At 36.1% G+C, this 16,604-nt stretch overlaps 1 protein-coding gene across 1 annotated transcript; it reads right to left on the bottom strand.

The window, feature by feature from the left end:
- Positions 1-2,310: 2,310 nt before the first annotated feature.
- On the bottom strand, positions 2,311-14,202 carry LOC105042903 (uncharacterized). The gene is made up of 8 exons (XM_019850107.3): positions 13,364-14,202; positions 12,887-13,274; positions 9,844-10,014; positions 8,999-9,066; positions 3,907-5,569; positions 3,672-3,796; positions 3,397-3,562; positions 2,311-3,294 (listed from the first exon to the last, which is right to left on the bottom strand). The coding sequence occupies exons 3-8, from the start codon at positions 9,992-9,994 to the stop codon at positions 2,702-2,704; spliced, it is 2,766 nt and encodes a 921-aa protein (XP_019705666.1). The 5' UTR covers positions 9,995-10,014; positions 12,887-13,274; positions 13,364-14,202; the 3' UTR covers positions 2,311-2,701.
- Positions 14,203-16,604: the final 2,402 nt, after the last annotated feature.

The raw sequence follows: 16,604 nt of genomic DNA, 5'->3' as shown, positions 1-16,604 counted from the left end.
AATAAATATAATTTTGTAAATCTCAAATAGTAAATTTTTTTTTACTTTATATATTTCTTAAAAAAAAAACTCTTACATACAAATATACTGCCATACATACTAAAAGCAAACTTTTAAAATGCCACTCAGATAAGTGCTTTTCAAAAGATAGATATCGAGACCAATGATGAGATTCTTCTGGCTAGTCATGATAAAACTATTGATTATTGTAAATTACATGTAGTTTAGCAAGATTTCAATAAAGTAGTGGTAAAGCAATGTTGTATGTTATTGCCATGCATATCTCTTGATTTTGTATATTACATATAGGAGCCAAGAATAACTGAGTAGTTATAAGTTTAGTAAGCAAATTAAATGGAAAAAAGATAGATGACTTGTTCTCTAGGATTTCTTTTGCATACTATAGCCACATGAAATGCTTCCTTTTTAGAAAAAAAAAGAAAAAATAATAAGAGTCCTTCAAATTTGCATGTATGACACTTAGACCCCCCTTATTTTAGAAATCTCAATGTGGTTCCTTATTATTTCACTGCAATCCAACACGTATGGTTATCTCCATCAATTAGGTTTTAGTAAAAGGCTTACAAAACAATAATGCGAGTCACATAATTTGCTTAAATTTCTAAAATACCTTTGTCTGTATCTAATTGAACCACTAAAAGACTCATATGGTCATCGCGAGCTTAACAACCACACCAATAATGAGAACATCGACTGATGAAAAAAAAAAATTATGGAGTGCTTAAATATCCAAAAAGAAATCTTTTGCATGTAATACACATGAAAAAAAGACCGTCAAAATGCAAAAGGATAATATTGAAATACTAAAACATTATTCGAACAAGATTGAAGATCAATTCTTTAAGATTCATGCCATCATCAACTAGTGGGATGGATATATTATGGATGATCATCAAATTTATGGGTAGATATTTGGTAAAAGACAAGTGCTTAATAACTTAAATTTTAATTTTTTAATATCAAGACATATTTAAGAGAGTGGTCCGGTACACATCAATCCAAAAGAAAGCTTCATTAGTGTCAACACAAATGATATTTACATGCGATTACTTTCACTTCATCCAACATTAATATAATTAGCTTTTCAATGCACCTAAAAATCATCCAAAATGAAGGTTTGATTAGGATGCTGTGGATGATTTTATCAAAGATATGTCAATGCTGATTAAGAAATCAAGAAAACAAATAATAGAGACTACTGGGGGAAGAGAAAGAGAGAGAGGAAGAGGAGGGAGAGGGAGAATATGGGCTTCTCGAGTTTTTTTTCTTGAGAAATGTTTTATGCACCGCACGTGGTGATTGGCTCACATGCGAAGTCGAGTAAAATATTTTTTTTCTGCACCGCTGTCTGACCCGCGCATGAGTCAATCACCACGTGTGGTGCATAAAAAAATTTTTCTTTTTTTTTTAATCCCACAGAAATTAGGTCCATGAACAATCTCTTCCTTTTGTGGCGGCCTCTCTCTTGCCAATCCTACTTGATCATTCATGGTGATCCCAGGGAGCCTTGTAAATCTGACCAGCTCCATCCCTCTTAGCTTATTTCTCTAGTAGTGCTAGTTCTACTTTAGGCTTTACAAGTGTTGTTATGAAGCTCCTGTTGCCAGACACCTCTGAAAACAGACTTATATGCGAGTGTTTGTTGTAACAAGACTGTATTCTACTACTTAGAAAGTTTGTTTCATCAAGTAGAGGATTTGTAGAATTTTAGTGAAGGAGGTGGCTAGTGCCAGATGGATCTTGTGGCTAGAATTGTAGCTTTTTTGTTTCCTTCCAGATGAATCACATATTCACATGAATAGACCTCAAACAGGACATGAGGAAATGTGATGCATATATCTGAAAAGAGCTTATCATCATCCATACTCCAGTAACATTAGGAGTTGATAATCAAATTCCTCAAGTAGACAACAGTAGGACACTGCCAGCAGAATACCTAGTATAGAGCAGAGTTTCAAGATAGCTTTGTACTGGGAATCCCCACAACATTTAAATCTTGGTATGGTCACGTGATGATGGGCTAGAATATAGAACAAGCTGAGGTAGATTGCTGAATGATAGTTTCTTCTTGCCTTCATATCAAAGACCTGGATACAACATTCTTCTTACAACCAATGAAAGATCAATTACCATATCGCAATCCAAGCATTTCTCAAAAGGGTTGCAAGCTTCCAGGATGGAATTATTACTTTTTCAGAAGAGCAATAAGAATAACAAAGCAGAAAAATATAATCAACACTAGCAATAACCAGTTAACAGCTTTGGAGAACTAATAAACCAGTGTGCATATAGAACACAACAGCCGATATCTTCATTTCCGGGTTATTCTCAGTCGTACCAGTGATGAAACTGATTTACATATACTACAAGCTCCTCCAATTTCCACAATGGTTTAAAAAACGACCTAAAGTTAGCAGCAAATGCTACACTAGGATACTTTGGGGTGTCATATCTGTGACTGATACAGTGGGAAACACATGGGAAAAAAAAAAAGAAAAAAAAAACTATTGAGCCTACCAAATCCACAACAACAGTTCACTAGAAAGGAACAATTATTTCCACCCCTTCTTTTCTCCGGTCGCAAAGACAAAGGATGAAGAACTTTATTTGTGTCATGTTACCTGTGATTGCACTTGCTCGTTTATCTTCGACTGTGAATAATATAGGGCTCTTAGCAAATTCAAGGCTCAAACCAGAACTCATAAACAGCTTCTTCCATTAAATCATCTAAGAGGGTGTCTTCTATCTCAATACAAATGCCTTCAGTTTCAAACCGGAGGTCCATCCAGATTCGACCATCCAAGTCTTTTTGCACTATCTCAGCTAATGTGCTTGGAGACTGCATTTGCAGATGCCAGTCAATGCCTTTGCTCACTTCTTGGACAAAATGCCCACCTAATGGAACTGGCTGAACATTAGGCTTGATAAAATATGCCAATGGGGTGCATCTGAAAAATCTCTCCTGCATCTCCATGAGAACTTCATTTATGCAATCAAAGAGAAGCTTTGGATTGTTCTGCAATTGACCATATGAGGTTCCTACTTCATCAAACAAAGATTGGCCAAGGAACTGATCTTTCAGACTCCATTCTTTCAAAATGCCATCCATGCTTAAGCCTGAGACTTCCAATATGGTTTTTATGTATGCAAACCTTGCAATTTTGTCATCCAGATGAAAATTTCGATTGACTTCAGAATCAGATGATGTTAGAACTACTGAAGAACTATCATTTTCTTCAAAATGTAGCTCTTGAGGCTGTATTGGCAACTCAGCTGCAAAGAATATGTATAATTATGTGACTTCGGTGTCAAAAAGAGAAACCAAAACTAAATAAATAAAAACATCATTGCCAATCTACATGCATCAGATCATACTTTGCTCAACAGTTGTGCTTTCTGGGCTGATAATATCTTCTGAAAAGAATGGTTCAAGAACAGATACAGGACTTGGTCGGTCTTGCTTTTCGCTGATGCTTTCAAAAGATCTAGGCAAGATAAATATGGATGGGGTCGTTGGTTGTGGCTTCTCCAATGATGAATTCTAGAGAAATAGATGGGGATGCTGTTAATTTAGTCCATTTAGAACACAGAATCATAATAAAAGATACTGGTAATGACAATCTACACTCTATAAAAGCCTACCAACTCACCAGCTCTGGACCTTCTTCATTGAATATTTTACCAATAGCAATAGGTTCACTGCTATATGATTCTGAAAGTTGAACCATAAGGTTACACCCTTCCAAGAATTCAGCATCTGCTACTTCCATAATTTCTGCAGTTCATGTAAGAGGTTTCCCTGAATTTTATTATAACAAAAGCAATGCAAGAAAAATTGTATAATAATGGTTCTTAATGCCACTGATAACAAATGAAAGGAAGTACCTTTTGGATTTAAGTATTCCCGAGTGCAATTTTCCTTCTGCATTTGTGTACCAGTGAGTTCTGGCTTTGACTCAAGCACTTGTGTTTCATCAAATTGATTGCTAGTGTTGCATGCTGTAATTTCAGAATTCTGTCTTGATGGGCTTAAATGATTGGCAGCATCTTCTTGTTTGAACTGCCGTGATGGGGACAATAATGTTTGTTTAGGTGACAAGTCAAACTCCTTGTCACTTGCAGGGCTAAATCTAGGAGATAACACATATTCTGGCAGATTAAGGATCGTTCCCAAGGATTTTGAGCCACGACTGCTTGGCAAATTATTGATTTGATCTCCAGTATGTAGTATCTCGGCAAGGTGCTTCTTGGCCTCTTCATAGAACAAAGATCCAACCCTGGAGGGAGCGAGATCACTCTTGACATTAAGTTGACATTCTTTGGATCTGAATTTATTGTCTGTTTTCTTGGAAATGGCAGAGGATCGGGAACCGTCATCAATATTGCAGGGAGTTTTACTTGCCAAATTTGTGATCTGTTTACCTGTATCACCTGAAGCTTCGGATCGATTCGATATTTTGGGTAGATCGCCATTATTGGAGATCAAATGGTGTTCCTTTTTGTTTTCACCAATAACATGTCTCAACCTTCTTTTGATTTCTTTAAGAGAAAAATGAGATGTGACTCTTTGACCATGCTCTTTACAGTTCAAGCTATGATGTGGTTGTGTGGAAGAGCTTGGACTGATCATGATCGAGGGATTTTGAAATCTCGCTGGGCTGGGCTTCAGAACAACTATTGTGTTTAAATCCTGGGAACTCACATTTCCTTCCCGTGGCCCCATTCCTTTTGACTTATTCTTCCTTCTAAAGAAATGTTTGCTTTGTTTGTGAAATGCTTTATTATTGACAGATTCTTCACATTGCCCTAAACTGCCAGTCTCTTCTTCCAGCAATTCAATTCCTTCTAAATTTTGACCATGTTCCAGCTTAGATGGTTTTTTGATTTGAGTATTCTGAAGATCTTGAATATGTTTTAACAAAAGTGAATTTGGATCCTGAAGAAGTTTTAAAAATAATTCCTTGTCCAAATTCAATATCTCTAATGCATTGATGAACTCTTCAGATTGGGCTGCCCTATTGCCAGTGAGCTGTTTTGTTTCAACAAGCTTCTGATTTAAAATAGCCTCTGCTACTTTGCCCAGTGCATTTTGAAGAATAGATTTCTTCTGTTCACTTTGGGAATCTGGTTCATCATGATGATAATGCTTCCAAAGATCAATAGCTTCTAAGGAAGGACTTGAACTAATCATACTTTTACAATCTGCATGCATTTCTTGGCATCTATTGTTGTAACCATAGAATTCAATCAAAAATGCAGCCAAGTCGAAATTGAGGGAAGATCTTTCCATGGAATTCATATGACAATCCAAGCTTGTGGGAGCATTCGGATCATTGACATGAAGATGTGAGTTTTCTTTCTGATTCTTGCTTGTTTTTTTATGGTTCTTCTCAAGATGGACCTTGTGTCCCAAGTCAGATAGTATCCGTTCGACATCATCACTTGGAATCTTCTTTGGGGAATGTTTTCTTGACATTTCTTCCTCCATGAGTTTTTTGACACTAGGCATACCCGAATTGGCTGTTTCTTCTGTATTGTCATCAAAACCCTGAAAATTATGGATTCAGTATATCTATGTCTAGAAGAAGTGCCTGGATACTAGGATCCTTCATGATGTGACCAAACTTCTCCAAATTTCATTTTCCTATGCCATAATTGGTACCTTTTAGACCCTAGGAAAAGTCCTGTGGCTGATGTTGTACTGAGTAAGAGGTATGTTTGGAAAATATAATGTGCAACAATTGTTACTTTATATTACTTCAAGTCTCGTAAGAGCATTGACAGATAAAATATCATCAAATATCTCCATTCAACAATTGATGTCCATAATGATGTCAAATTAAGGGCGTGTTTGTCCCAGCGAATCCATTAGGGTAAGTGGAGAAAGACAGCATGGAGAAATTATTCCCTACACAGCATGCATCGCATGGCCTTGCACGCCACCAATCACAGCCACTCATTCTTGTGGGCCCCATTCATCAAGCGTGCACCTAGATTCACCACTACAGGAACGAGCAGCTGTGATTGGTGGCGAGCATGGTCATGTGGTGCATGCAGTGAGCGAACAATTTCTCCACAGCATGGAGGTGAGAAAGTGAGGAAGTGGGAGAAGGTAGAGAGATCATGCAGGGATCACAGCCAGAACCTGGCAGGATGACAAGAGGACCTCTCAAGGTCCTTTCCATCCCAGGGGGAATTGGGCTCCATGAGCCCACCATTCTCTCCTTCCCCCTCTTTCACTCTCACTCCCTAACACCCCTCCCTCTGGCCCATCCTGTCGGATGCAGCTGAATTTCCCCAATTACAGGCTCTAAACTTGGACCTGTTCATGCTTCAACCTATCATCTGCCCTTTCCGTATTGTCCTTGAAGAGAAACTTCATGCCCAATGTAGTAAATACAAATGATACAGCACGATAGATCCAAAATGTTTTTACATCCATATAATTGAGCCACCATCGAATATTCAATAAAATAATATCTTTTTTTGGAAGATTCAGAAAAGAACTATATAGATGCATGCATTGTTTTAAACCTACGAATTACCATATATACATACTACATAACTCTGTATCTAGCAGAACTCTATACGTGTGATTCTACTGGCTGATCCCAGTCCCCAGAGGAAGCAGTGTTTGGTGAATTTGTGACCTATAAAGGGACAAATCAAATTGCGATAATAATAACAAACTCTGTGTTTGCACACCCTTATAGTACATATGACTGGTTCAGGGGATAAGTCTTTAATGGATGGTTATATCCAAGGAACAAAACTAAATTGATTTCGGATAACACTATTAGGATAAGAAAACATAAGCCCTTAGATGTTCCAACGGTAATTGCAAAACTCTTCAGGTATTTGATGCACAGCTAACATTCAATAAAGAAATTACAACTAATCAGGAATGGATTTTCAGAAGAGAAATTCCAAATAATGGTTAGCCATGCCCAAAAAAATATTCCTGAAATCAAAGGTTTCCTCTAGGACTGTGTTTCCAGAAGAAAAGTGAGCAGGAAGCACAGTGCTCCTGTTTCGGTCACTCCCTTACCTTTTGGAGACTCCTCAAACAACATAAAAAAGGAGGATCTTGCAGTTCACACACTATTATAGTTATAGATGATCATATTGAAAGACAAAAACAAGCAATTTTTAGTTTTGATGATTTCTCCAAATAATCTGCAGTGAATTTTGTTAACTAATACCCAAAACCTGTGACTCTCTGAAAATGGCCAATGTGGTCAAATCTCAATGCAAAATGATATAGAAGCTAAGATTTTCTTTAAAAAGCAAAAGTCTGGAGGAACAGGAGATTTTAAAGGACTATTGTGTACAATATTAGATATGAAGAAAGAATTCTAATGATGAGAAAATAAACAAGATAATTTTAAGAAATAAAAAAAATGATGAATATATTTGGGCATGAATTTGCACTGGAATTTGATGTAAGATCAATGTTCATTGAGAAAAAAGGTATTCTTTTTAGCTACACATAGCAATTCCAATGCATCACAGGATACAGAATCTGCAATGTACTTGCATTCCATGATGAATGAATATAATATATACTCATAAAGAATATGACATTTTGTTAAGGTTCACAGTCACTATGTTAACTACTTTCGTGACAATGAAATGGTGAAAGATTCATCAGAGCCAAAAATGGTAACTTTCCTCAGGTATCTAGTGAGCAAGCAGAACTGAATCAAAGATTTTCCTCAAATTTACATTAATAGAAATGCAAAACAAGAAACCTGACTATCATGAAAACAACTGGTGGATTAGCTCTCATGTGAAATTACTGTTAAGATTAGACCATTATAAGAGTTTGGACCATCCAAGAAGTTATGTCAAATCAATATTCATGCAGCTTTTGACTAGTGAAGGATGATGGTAAAGAAAAAGAAGAAAATAAGCTGACATTTCTTTTGACAGAAATAGACTATCCAACATGGTTTGCTGTGCTAGTACTGAAGCCCGTACCAATTAGCCAGCGGCAATTTTTGGTACACCCCCATGCCATTTTGTGCTGGGCTTGAATTGACACAGTAGAGAGATGGTGGGGGAGAGGGAGAACTGGAGAGAGGAAAAATAAGGAGAGGGGGGAGGGGGCAGGGAGGAAAAGGAAGGGAAGAAGAGGGAAATTATCGGGAGGCTGGCGATGGCCGTAGAGGCACTTGGATGACCTGAGGAGTAGGGAAGAGGAAGAACTGAGAGAGGAGAGAGAGAGAGGGGGGAGGGGGAAGGAGGGGGAGGAAAGGATCAGGAGAGGGCAGGGAGGCTAGCAAATCTCCCTCCCCGCCCTTATGCAGATCAAAACAGTTGTCTTCGTGGTTAAGAGGTTTGTAAATAAACCTATGGACATGGATTTGGATCTTGACTATGAATTGATTTTCCCTAAAAATCAATCAAGTCATCAGTTCTCATGCGATTCAATCATATCTCCAGTCTTGTATGAAAACCTAACCAGCCAGAGGTCCAATTCGCAGGTTCTCCGATTGGACTGCCTGGTCAGGTCTAGTTTTTATAAATATCCTTTAAAGATTAATGTGGACCCCATATAGCAATTTACAAAATAACAAGATTTCTTATCTAATTATATTGGAAATTGATTTTAATGGGTATCTCATTTAGCATAGGAGGTATCGAACTACAGCAACTTCCAATCTAAGCCTTTTAATCAAAAACAGTCAATGACTAGCTAAAAAAAAATTAGGTGTACCTAAGCAAGAACCATAATTATTACAGAACCAAAAATAAAATCTACTTTAAAGTAGAATAACTAATATAATTTTCTTGATATCTATGTCACCAAATCACCAAGAGGACATATGTATGGCTTTTGCAACAACTATGAAATAAATAACAAACTTTTCTACGTTGAAACCATAGACCAGGAAGAAATCTATATATTTTCAATCAATTAACAAATTCACAAAACAAGTAATGTTGGAATTCTTAATAAAATGATGAAACTTACATCTTCAATTTCTTGTTTTTCCTTGGAATTGCTATGAGAATCAAGCACACTTTTTGAATATCTGGTGCCTGCCAAAAATATGAAAGGTAATTACAATGATGAAAATAAAAAAGAATTAAAAGAAGACTGAATAAGTTAATCAAAAGGCTTATTACAACAATTCCATAATGGGAAAAAAAACGAAGAGCATTATGAGTGGTTGGTAATAAGGCACATTAAGTATGCATGAAAACTACATATTCTTCATTTTATATCCACTTTTTTGGGCTAGGTTTTGCTGAATTTTATGGAAAAATAACCCTTGTCAATTAAATATAGATAATAAAATTTTTGATAATTGTATGTCATCAAAAATTGATATAAGTTTGAAGAAGAAGCATTTTCCTATTAATGAAACTTTCTTTTTTTTTTAAAAAAAGGTTAGTGTTCATATATGTTAAGCATTTGTGAGTAAGCAATAACCCGTATGTATAAATTGGTAGACAATTCTGGTAATAATATTGTTCTCACAAGCTTGGGTAGTCTGCACTAGAGTAGATGTCAGTCTTGTGGGTTTGTTGGTCACAACCATATAAAAGTGAAAATATTTCTACATGTAAATATCTAAAGTGTAGCATTGTAAAATTATCCAAGAAAAGATGTAGTTTTTAAGGAAAATGTGTTGAAATGATGGAAAATTATACAAGCCCTAAAGAAAGAAAAAGCATAAATTCACAATTTTCAAACAACTAGAGTAGATTCAAGATAGAATACTGCACTATATGTTCAACTTTATTGGCCTTTGCATAACTTAAATATGGAAACCAAACATTATATGAGCATGACCACCCAGTAAAAGATCTTACCAACATGTCCACCACTCCCATGTTTCCTATCTGCAAGTAACTTCTGACTTGAATGACCCCGGTGGAAATCAAACATGCTAATCAAACCCCACATACAACCTGCATTGTCCTTAGATCGTGCAGCTCGCTTGTAAGATCCCTTTGCCATCATGAACCAATGGCCCTTGGCTCCTGCTTATGTTGAGAGGTCACGCCAAAAAATATGGAAACACCAAACAAGATCGGAATATGAAAGAAACCACATAATGAGATTACAACATAGAAAAGATTTAGCCAAATATGGCCTAGAAGCCATATGAACTGGAATGTTCAACTGTTTGACCACCCAAACCAACCCATTGGATAAACAAAACAAGTCGGATTCTGCATAAGCATATGCTCATGTTGTTTCTTGGAAAGAATGCATCTCAAGTGATTTGAACACCAAGAGAAATGTTGGTCACAAGACTAACCAGCCACCATGCACCAGTATAAAATATAAACATACTTATAATTTTGTTGATGCGAGCCATATGGATTAGTGTTCCAACCAGTTTGGTTTTGAATCAATGCTTTTCAAGTTTGATTGCTCTTGGTTCAATCACATGCCAAGGTGTCATCAAATAGGTTCGAAGATCATATCTTTTTAAAATTATTCCTTTTTTATCTCTTTTAGGATTTCCCATTATGAATTTTAAAGAGGACATGTATCATGATAAACCGGTTTCAAAGACTTTCAAGGATATAAAAACAGTATCTTATGCTTGTTCTAGTGTCTTTAGATATGGTCTTCATGGAGTAACAAATTTACATCAACTATATTAGATCAGTCTGGTAAAATATTTTTTTCAGAAGTATCTATCTTATGTGGTGGAGTGTATATCTTTTTTTTCTTTCTTCTTTTTTACCTCCTTTTTCATTCACCATTTTTAGAAGTTTAAGTTCGTCATGGCATGCATACAATTCATTCTCAGAAATGCACATCAAAGTGTAACAGTTTATTTTATTTTAAAAAAATAGCATTATATAGTAAAGCAAAAATATAATTAAATGCTATAAAAGGATTATGGAGAAATCTTTAGTTGCAAGGTTTTTAAATACCATTTGCAATTAAACACAGAAAATGGAAGGTAATCTAGTGGGGATAGAAACAAAAACAAGGCCTCAAGTAAAGTGGTGGCACAGAACAGCTTTAGCATCCTTTATCTATTATACAAATAAAATGGAGACAAATATATAAAAATATGTGAAGTAACTAAAATGCGATGGATGAAATGAAGTGATTTGTGAATGTGGTGTGATACTCACAAGGTTAAAGGCTATAGACATGGAGATTACTTAAAGTATCAGAATTTTTGATAGTTGAGTGGTCTAGAGGTGCTAACAAGCTGAGTTCAGCCTAGTATCGGGCTGCTCAAGCTGTCTTGTTATATACTTGGATTGCTCATGCTTGGCTTGAGCTCCTGCCGAGCTTGACTTCATGTGTTTAAAGCCAGCTCATATAAGCTCTGAGCCCGAGCTTTTATTGACCTGAGCTGAGCTTCCCTAAAATTTTACAGGCAGGCTCATGTTCAGACTTGGCTCGTTTATGAGTTGAGCTTTCAAAATTTGAGCTCAGCTCATTTATCAACTGAGCTGAGCTGATCTTGAGCTGCTCATGAGCAGCTTGGAGCATTTGCAGCCCTAAAGTGGTCTGAGCACACAATATGAGCATCATAAAAATTTACAATACATTAACAGAAGCATCACAGCTTTATTATTCAAGGATAAGCAATGGATAACTGACTTAAAATGGGATTATCAAAAATCTGAAAGCTTGGTAAGGAGAGCAGCATGGAATTGACATAAGGGTTAAGTAAGAGCAGTTAGAGATATGAAAATCTAGTTGGTAAAAACTAAAAGGGTCGTGTTGTTAAGATGTAAACCTTGATAGGCATAGATAGAAAAGGATCCATATAGCCGAAGATTAGGGATAGGCTTGACCCTATGACTTTGAATTTGAGATGCAATGCAATGGATATAAACCTTTTTAGCCAGTTATTTTATCTGAAGAATGATCAAATCCTTCATCACTATTTGACACTATCATGAACAGGTGGTCCTTCACCTTGACAGTTACAGGCAGATAGGGAGCACAGTTTGGTTTCAGACTACAATCTATAGCCAATCCATCCTAATTTTGCACTGACTGCTGACAAATTTGATGAGTATGTGTGCGTGCGTGTGTGCATGTGTGTGTGTATGTGTGTGTGTATTTATATAAAGTGCAGATTTCTTTTTTCCTGTTTCTTGATCTATTTTGGTTGTGAATGACAGAATTGTCAAAAGAATAATACCAATTCTCTGAGAAAAGGAAAACCAAATATTATTTCCTGAAGCTGATCTTATAAAAATTCATTTACAAGATAGCAGGCTGTGCACAAATATATTAGCCTTAATGCATCTTTTTAATTGTCTTTATCTCTGTCATCAGGAATATATACTATGCAACATCAAATTTATCTCTCTGCAAGATTTCTAATGCTACCAATACACAAGAATGATTACAGCTACCAAGCACATATCCTTATCTGCCGAAATAAGCCATCAATATCATTTTCCAAAAGATAACAGAATAATATAATATAATATAAAAAACAAAGATGTGAGCAGGAACTTTTCATGTAATTCCCAGTAATGCCAAAGAAAAAAGAAAAGGAAAAAGAAAAAGAAAGAAAGGAATCTTCAATTCCGACAACTCTTAAATCCCATACTTCCATTAGTTACTCATATATACAGGTTCCATTTCAGCCATCAATATGTTTGTTTGGCAAGTTAAGGACCCTAGCAAAAGATTGACGTTGTTTTTTCTTTTTTAACCAGTTTTTAATATGTGCTAGATCTTGCAAGCATGAAAAAGAATATGATAGTAGATTCAGTTTTATGATCTAATTTCGGGTATTCATTCCATTACCCAAAAACCCAAAAATGAAGAATGCAGAATTGCATGACGAAACTAACACTACATTGATTAGAACAGAGGAACAGGAAAAAGGATTATGGAGCAAATGAAGAAAAGAAGTACCTTGGACTATGAATGCAATCAGAATGGCAAGGAAGAACTGTTCCAATGGCAAGTCTGGCAGAAGAAGGACAAGAAGGCCTCAACTTCCAATTTCAAGAGGTTTCTCCCATCCCAACAGCTAAAGTTATGGAATCTAAGCTGTTTTTGTTCTCTTCTGGGGAAAGGAATCAAAACTTTTCTTCCACCATAGACATAGCTCCACACCTTTCTCCCTTTATCCAATAAAAGCCACCGCGTCCCACGCAAGGCTTTAGGGAGCTGCACCCACCCTTCAAAGAAAAAGCAATGGCCTCAAACCAAACCTCCTCTACCCATGGCAACAGAGGCACGGAAACCAAATCCAAATTCCACTCTCCCTGAATCTTTGAAGAAAATTCCAAATTGAAACCTTCAAAGAAAAGCAAGAAAGCTGATCAAAGCAAGATCTTTACACTGAAGATTTAAAGGAGTCCTGTAAAGTGTAAATGACTTCCATACATGCAGTTTGATTCCAAACAGCAACAAAAGCTCCTTTTTTTCTTCTTCAATCAATTTCAAGCCATATATGCCATCAATCACCATTAAAAACACTGAATTCAGAGAACTGCCACTCTGTTTTCTCTGATTCCCATATTTGTTGACCAATTATTGACGTACAACTCAAAAAGAAGGGAAGAAATCGTTTTTTTAACTAATTACAAGCATCAAATTCATCAAAAACCTTCTAAAGTCATCAGCTTTCTAGCTTTTATCCATTAAGACAAGATATCCAAATACACTCCTCCTCCTTTTCCCTCCCTTGAACGCAACTGAATCCCAGCCCACAATCTCTTAGCACTCAAACTACCCATCAGGCTCCAAACTTTTCTCCATTTTTTCCTCCAATCGAGAGGCTAAGACCCCCAATGATCCGAGATATCTATCAAAGAGTCAAAATGGAGCCAACAAAAGCTCTTTTACCCACCCTTAACGACGCCTTTTTCCTAGTGACGGCACGCGGCCGCCATCAAGGAAGGATGGTAGAGGGGTATTTTGGAAAGAGAATGGGAAAAGGTAGGCAGGAAACCGTAGGAAGCCTCTGAGCTGCTGCTAATTGCTTCCCGGAAGGTGCTTCTTCGTTGGACAAAAGTTTGGAGGATTTCCACCATCGCTTCCTCTCCTCCCCCCCCCCCTCTCTCTCTTCTTTGTCTGAGAGCTCCAACGGCTCTCTTCTCTCTCCTCCCTCACCCTCTCCCTCTCTCTCTCTTCTCTGAGAGCACCAACGGCTTCGGTGGCCTAGCGTTTGGACTTTTTTGCGTGGGTATTCCCTTTCTTTTTTTTCTCTCTTGTTTCTCTTTCTTTTTTTTTTTTTTTGGTACAACTCTTGTTCCCCTTTTTCAACTTAAGTTCAGTGGAGAGAGAAAGATCAGACGTGGCGCATCTTTGGATTCTATTTTGTTCCTGAAATGCCCTTAATAAGACTAGGACGGTCGTTTTAGAGATTTATTTTTTCCAAAAAAAATATTAGTGTTGCACCTCTTGTTAGCTGTATTTTTTTTTTTTTTTTGTTGGGAAGGATGCAATATCTTTCACATTAGCATATTCATAGTTTGATACGCTACCAACCTCATGGTTTATAAATTACCTAACAAAAAAAAAAAGTTAAAAACTGTATAACTTATATTTAAATTTTACAAAATTATGCAATTGAATTTCCAAACTTGTACAAAATCTGATCGAAGCAGGTAAGCTAGCATAACAAAGGTTAAGAGCATTCGCATTTGATAGTTTTTTCTTTTTTTTTTTTCTTTTGAAAAATTATATGGGATTATATCCACTGATATTCATTAAAATACTAAAATTTGATGCCATGGAATAAAATTTTTCAAAAAAATAAATAATAAATTTAATGTCATCCCTCATGGGAAGGTTATTCCAAGAATACTTTTATACATACATACATACATACATACATACATATATATATATATATATATATATATATATATATATATATATATATATATATATATATATATATATATATATGTATGTATGTATGAATGTATGTATGTATGTATGTATGTATGTATATTAAATAAAATTGTGCAGTTGGATGCATGGTTGGTCAAGAAATGGAGGGATCATTTGGGGCGTAATATGTTGAAAAATCTAGATGGCTAGCTCCTCTCGGTCTGCGTCAATGACTCCAAATAAGAAAAATCTAGTGCTGTTTGCCTCAGAGTGAGGCTGCCAACCTGCTTGAAAACTGACTTCGAGATATGGTTTTCAGCACATGAAATGCACATGTAAAGGAAGTCCTCCATGATAGATAGTTGGGAGTCACAAAAGAAAAAAAAGAAAGCAAAAGAGAGCCATATTCAACTAGAGAGCATGTTAGGAGGCAATCTTCTTACTTTCTGATAATAAAGATTAGTCACATTGATGTGTTAAGTTTTATTTAAAATAAAAAAGATTTAAATCTTCTATCTCTAAATTAATTATTCAAAATTTATAATTTTTTCTAAAAAATTTAATGTTTCTTTCGAAGAGATACGACCTTCGGAAGAGAACATTGGTTTCCAAAAAAATATGATATTTTTGAAGCATTATATAACTTCAAAACTATAGTATCTCCTCGATAATCCAAATAAAGTCTATAAACAGATTTTATATCCAACTATTTGAAAAACAATAAAACTTTCAATCTTTTCTTGTGTTCTATCTCTCTTATTTCTTTCTGAGATAGACATCCGAACAAAATATTTTGGATCAGTTTCCTCAACGATTGTACTTATTAGAAGAGGATCGGACTAAATCGGATCGTGCTCGTTAGAGAAGGATCGAACTGAGCCGGATCATTGTATATCGGGGACGGGACCGTCAAAGATCCATATGTAAATGGCAAATGATTTTCTTAAAACAGTGTTTAACGCACCTTGATTTAGACAATGTCTTCTCAATCATTTTCTTATTTTAGTACTCTATTTCCTTTATAAAATCATGTTAGAATCATACGAACAGTAATAGCAATTTCTAGATGTTTTAATTGATTTTTTTCCAACAAGATGAACAAAGAACCATTTATAAGTTGTGGTTAAATATGACAAACAGATGCTGATGCAAACACGACGCCTGTTTAATTTTTTTCCCTTCTTAGGTAGTTCATTGAATTTTCTTTCATATTTAATGATGATTTATTATTGTTTCCCTTCTCCCTCTCTCTCTCACACACTCTCTCTCAGTGATACACACACCCACAAAAAAAAAAAAAAAAAAAGGATTTATGAATATTATCTATCAACTGCATACAACTCGAATCCCATACATACTCCACATATGAGGAAGAAGACAGAGAGGAGAGGTGCCTTTGGGCGTCTAGCACACTCTAGGCTCCTGTTTTTGACTGAAAACAGTGCACGGTATGCAATGAGAAAGCTGGAAATATAACTTAGGATTTTATGCGACATGGCCCCCGGGATTTCAGGCATGTGTCCGGATTTGCCTTTGATTCTGACCCCTTTTCTTTGTTTTGTTTTAATTTTTCACGTAGTTTCCTTCTGCAGCTTCTCGTCTGATCACCTTCTAGTTCCATGCAACAATAGATTAGCATAAATGATGGGAATGTTTTGACACCAAAAGATGGGGGCATTTCCCAAGCAGTCCATCTTGGTTCACCTATTTGGCATCCCTGAGACCATTATTTGGACCCTCTATGAGTTGTTGGACCTGGAACGCTGGCAATGATCAGATTGCCAAT

The sequence above is a fragment of the Elaeis guineensis genome, chromosome 4 (genome assembly GCF_000442705.2).
Source record: "Elaeis guineensis isolate ETL-2024a chromosome 4, EG11, whole genome shotgun sequence".
In the NCBI taxonomy this organism is placed as follows: domain Eukaryota; kingdom Viridiplantae; phylum Streptophyta; class Magnoliopsida; order Arecales; family Arecaceae; genus Elaeis; species Elaeis guineensis.
Note: the sequence above shows the minus strand (reverse complement) of the source record. Positions and strands in the feature narration are given on the sequence as shown.

Excerpts from the sequence above, each read along its gene's own strand:
- LOC105042903 (XM_019850107.3), bottom strand. The coding sequence starts at position 9,994 with ATGATGGCAAAGGGATCTTACAAGCGAGCTGCACGATCTAAGGACAAT. Across the intron at positions 3,797-3,906 it reads GGAATACTTAAATCCAAAAG|AAATTATGGAAGTAGCAGAT; the intron begins GTACTTCCTTTC and ends CATGAACTGCAG. Across the intron at positions 3,295-3,396 it reads AAGCACAACTGTTGAGCAAA|CTGAGTTGCCAATACAGCCT; the intron begins GTATGATCTGAT and ends TATTCTTTGCAG.